The 5,000-nt window shown below is 46.1% G+C and overlaps 1 protein-coding gene across 1 annotated transcript in view; it reads left to right on the forward strand.

The window, feature by feature from the left end:
* col6a4a (collagen, type VI, alpha 4a) overlaps positions 1 to 5,000 on the forward strand; it is a 61,553-nt gene that overhangs the window by 36,012 nt on the left and 20,541 nt on the right. Inside the window, 6 exon segments of the mRNA XM_086312632.1 lie at positions 11 to 64; positions 424 to 495; positions 579 to 605; positions 691 to 735; positions 2,878 to 2,931; positions 4,532 to 4,594. Of these exon segments, the coding sequence (XP_086168758.1) occupies positions 11 to 64; positions 424 to 495; positions 579 to 605; positions 691 to 735; positions 2,878 to 2,931; positions 4,532 to 4,594 (315 nt within the window).

Raw genomic sequence — 5,000 nt, forward strand, 5'->3', positions numbered from 1 at the left:
TTAAAAACAGGGCACGGTTGGGCAGAAGGGTCACCCCGGCTTCCCCGGAGAGGAGGGCCTCGCTGTAAGTGCTTCTTCATTTCCTTCATACACATCATCTGCACACATGCCTCATCATCTTCAAACCAACAGCGTCTCTGGTTACTCTCAGAAGATATGCTGCTGGACTTAAGGCCACAGAAAATATATTTGTTGTTTCAGCGTCTCCATTATGAGTCTTTCTCTGCAGTTCTACGTCACTTTGAATTGTTGTTGAGGACAAAAAAGACGTTTAAATAAAGAGATAAACATCTGTGAAAGTCGTCTCTGTGAGTCAAAACGGACCAAGAGCGTCACTCTGTCTGCCAGCTGCTCAAACATGAATCATAAACCATCATCTGCGTCTTTTGCTGCGTCGCTGCTCACTCTGTCTGTGTGTCGCAGGGCGGGAGAGGTTTACCTGGACCGAGCGGACCTCAGGGAGTCCAGGGATGCTCGGGAATCAGAGGACAGAAGGTAGAGCAGTGCCGCTGAAATGTCCCGGAGCAGATCTGCCAGAAGCCGATGTTGATGATGTGTGTGCGTTTGTGTGTTTGCAGGGCTTCAGAGGGCTGCGAGGAGAAAGGGTGAGTTACTCAGGAATGTAGGAGGAAGCACAAACACTCACGTCCTGATAAAGTCTCACAGAAGACTTTTCTTCCACCGCTGCAGGGCGAAGACGGAGAGGACGGGCTGAGCGGAGTGGACGGAGAACAGGTACTGACGTACAGATAGCACAGCTTCATCCTGATCGCCTTCATCGTCAGGTATCTCTGTGATCTGTAGCGTGAGATATCGCGATGCATAAACAGGAAGGATGATGACAGATAACGGGAAACCTGAGTCACACCAACGACCGAATCACCACATTTCTGCTTCCTTTGTTTATTTTCCCAATAAACTGGTAACTAAACATTACTGAATAATTATTTTAACATCAATGAAATATTTAATAAACCTTTGATAAATTATTATGTTGTGTCATAGCTGCTGGTGGCTCAGCGTCCTCTGTTAACCCAAAGTAAAAGGTTCATATGAGCAAAATCACACCATCGTTTATGTGTTATCAACACCGCTACGTTTCCTTTAGTCTTTCATCCACTCAGCAAGATAAGCGCCAGACCCCGGGCTTTTAATTTGAAAGTTCCATTTCTGCTAACCATCACGCTGGTCGTCGATGCCAACGGCTGCCTCTGCAGAGACTCTGGTGTCCAGCTCAAATTCAAATGTTATTTGTCACATGCACAGTCATACACAGTCCGATATGCAGTGAAATGCTGAACTGTTGGGCTGCAGCTGGTGTTGGTGGTCCAGGTCCGGCAGCACTGGGAGAGCTGGTTCCTGAGCTCAGGACTACCAGCTGCAGTCCATCCACAGAGACAGCTGCTGACTGCTCTCATATGTCAGCACTGAGTCAGGGTAGTTTCACTCTCCGCTCGGCTGCCATCACAAACATCATTTATCTGAGGCAGATCCCTCTTTTTCCAAAGTCTTCCTTTGTTCCCCGGCAGCTGCAAACATCCTGATAACGCTGCAGCGCAGATGAAGTCGGCGAGCTCTCACACAGACGTCACAGCTCTCTGAAACGGCCCTCGGCCATTCAAAGCTCAGAGGCAGTGAACACGGAGAGTACAACACCCGGCATGTCGCCGCGCTGCTTTTCCTGCCTCGACGGTCAACTTTCATTTTCATCATGCATCAAATGTTGATCATATTACCGCCACCATAAAAAATTATTAGTAAACAGCCCGAAGAGTCAGTGACAATCAGAGATGGGCAGTAACGCGTTACTGTAATCTGATTACTTTTTTAAAGTAACGAGTAAAGTAAGGGATTACTATTGCAAAAAACGGCAATTAGATAACCGTTACTTTCCCGTAGGAACGCTGCGTTACTGCGTTACTAAAACCGTGATTTTTTGTGAGAATGTCTCACGACAGGGACGTAAGCGAGTGTGACGTTCGTGACAACAGCTGTGTGCAGATCAACAGTGGATCATATATCGAGTGCAGAGAGAGTATGAGCGTGCAGCGTTTAAAGCGTGGAAGCACTGACCTTACTTTGAGTTTGATTCCATAAAAAGTGACAAAAACATTAGTGTCCGCTGTGCGTGGGAAGAAAACTTCTTTTTACAGCGAAAAAAACCCCTAAACGTCCAAGCAAGCACCGAGTAGCTACGACGTAATGTGACCGCTGCGGCACACCTGCACCAGGGTAAACCTCCGCCTACCCCACTCCTGCTTTACAGGTGAAAATAGAGCAACAGGACCGCTGAGTCTTTGACTTTATTTATTTTCTGCTGTGTTTTACTTGCATCTATTTGAAAGACTGAGTGTAAACACACAAAATATTTTATTTTATGTGCTGGAATGTGCAGAAAATAGGTTTAAATGTTAAACTAATTTCTTCCAGTCAGAGAATGTTGCAGATAATTAAATGTTTGCTTGATGCATAAAATTAAAAGATTAAAACTAATAAAACAAGTTTTAAAAAGAGACTTTTCCATCTGATTACATTTTGTATGATGGATTATGCAGAAAAAGTAGAATTGGGCTGAAAGATCTATTTATCACCTCTTCAGGGTGTACATCGTGTTTTTAAAAAGTAACTAAGTAACCAGTAAAGTAACAGGATTACTTTTTTGGGGAAGTAATCAGTAATTAGTTACTGATTACTTTTTTCAAGTAACTTGACCAACACTGGTGACAATGATCCAAAGGTTCAGATTTGACTCACTGATGGAGAGACACCGATGAGTTTCTGTCCTCATCGTGGAGGAAACGAGCGGGCGTCTCAGGAAGGGAGCTGATTGGGGGGGTTTCCATGCTTAATGGAATTCCTGTGTTTCTGTGTCGGCAGGGAGTGACGGGACGGGATGGAGCCCGAGGAGAGAGAGGACACCTCGGCAACCCGGTAAAAGAAAACAAAAACTATATAATGTTATTTTAACATCGATACTTTATACTGCAATTTTCAAATGAATTCTGAATTTCACTGAGTCAGAGAAGGGAACCAAGAATGAGGCAGCGGTTTGGTTTGCACCGTTGGAGGTTGTTTGGACAAAAACACAGGCACATTTAAAATTGACTCACAGGGATAAAGGTGGGAGAAAAAGTGTGAACTAAAAGGTATTTTACATGATTGGATGGCAAATTTCAAATACTGCACACTTCAAATGTTTGTTCACGTAACGACCGACCTCCTTAAAGAAACCGTCAGAGCCGAACACGAGAACCTCGGGACTGAGCTGGAGGAAAGGAGAGAGCAGATAGCAGCTAGCCCACGGCTAACACGTGTGATGCAAACAGACCCGGACTGAGCCCTGAGGGATGCCTTAGCACGAGGACGTACAGATGTTAGCATCAGTTCTGAAACATCTGTCAGTTTAAGATGAGAGGCTCCTGAGAGCAGCCAGATCAGTTAGTGAGAGTGTGACAATCAAAGGGGTCAAAGGTTGCTGAGCTACAACCACCTGTATCATGTCGTTAGTGAGTTTCAGTAAAGCCGTCTCGGTGTCTTTAGAAATGAGGCTGTAATGATCCGTCTGTGAAGGTTCTCGGTCATCGTAGTCAAAGGAGCTTGGAAAGAAAAGCGTCTGGACTTCTTTAAGTTACTTGAAGACGTTTCACCTCTCATCCGAGAAGCTTCTTCAGTTCTAAGGTCAAATGGTGGAGAGTCCCAGATATAAACCTAGTGGGAGTTTCCCCCCACAGAGGGACAAAAGGACCCCTGATGATCCTCTAATCGCCTGAGCCAAGGTGTGAAACTGGGTGTGGGCCCCAATCAGCCAGAGTTTCGGGTGTGTTCATTGTGAAACCTGGCCCCACCTTATCATGTGAATTCCTGAGGTCAGATGGCCCAGGATGTGAGTGGGCGTTAAGGCGTCTGGGAAGGATCTCAAAACTGGATTATAGATGGCAGAGAGTTGGTGTCGTAAACCCCGCCTCTGTTCAAAGATGGTCGCTCACAGTGGACATAGATGCTTCTTTCACTCCTCTTTCAAACCATCTGTCCTCTCTGTCCAAAATGTGAACATTGGCATCCTCGAAAGAGTGACCTTTGACCTTTAGATGCAGATGAACTGCTGAGTCTTGTCCTGTGGAGGTGGCTCTTCTGTGTTGTGCCATGCGCTTGTGAAGTGGCTGTTTGGTCTCTCTGATGTAGAGGTCTGGGCATTCCTCGCTGCACTGTACAGCATACACCACATTGTTAAGTTTGTGTTTTGGAGTTTTGTCTTTCGGGTGAACCAGTTTGTGTCTGAGCGTGTTGCTGGGTCTGAAATGCACTGGGATGTCGTGCTTGGAGAAAACTCTGAGTTTCTCTGATACACCGGCTACATAGGGGATGACAGAGTCAGGCTTCAGGCTTAGATGGAACATGTTGTGTGGTGTAGGGTCCTAAGGCTGTAATGATCCGAAACAGTGGGATTTTTTTTTTAAAGTAGAGGAATGATGCTGGTGGTTGCTGACCTCTGACCTTTGCTTATATTGACGGGCTGAACTGTTGTCCTTAGGGTATCCCAGGAATTACGGGGGAGACGGGGGTGAAAGGACAGCAAGGACTGAGAGGAGATCCGGTGAGTGTCAAACATTTCCTCGTCTTCTCTCGTCTCTCCTCCTCTCTGAACTGTTTTTCTCTCCTCCTTACATCAACATTTCTTCTTCTTTGATATCCTGTCCCGTCTGGCAGCTTCTGCACTCTGAACTGTGATGTGAATGCACGGCGATGCCGAACACATTTTGCTTTTCCAAGACCAGATACATGTAGGCTCCTCTAGTTCATGTTTATTTATTCATTTCAGTTATGACTTATTATCTGTGCAATAGCACGGGCAGGCAGGGGTAGAATGAAAGGATGCACAGAGACAGCAGCCCCCCAAACCACCAAGAGAGCAGGCCAACGACCACATCAGAACATCCAGCCATGCACCCCGGGGGAAGGGGCGTGGGTGTGGGGGGGTGCACATTCTTCTTCTTTCCTGT

The sequence above is a fragment of the Aulonocara sp. 'chitande type north' Nkhata Bay genome, linkage group LG11 (assembly GCF_057382095.1).
Source record: "Aulonocara sp. 'chitande type north' Nkhata Bay isolate Kocher_YH1m ecotype deep benthic linkage group LG11, A_spYH_male_GT1.1, whole genome shotgun sequence".
NCBI lineage: Eukaryota > Metazoa > Chordata > Actinopteri > Cichliformes > Cichlidae > Aulonocara > Aulonocara sp. 'chitande type north' Nkhata Bay.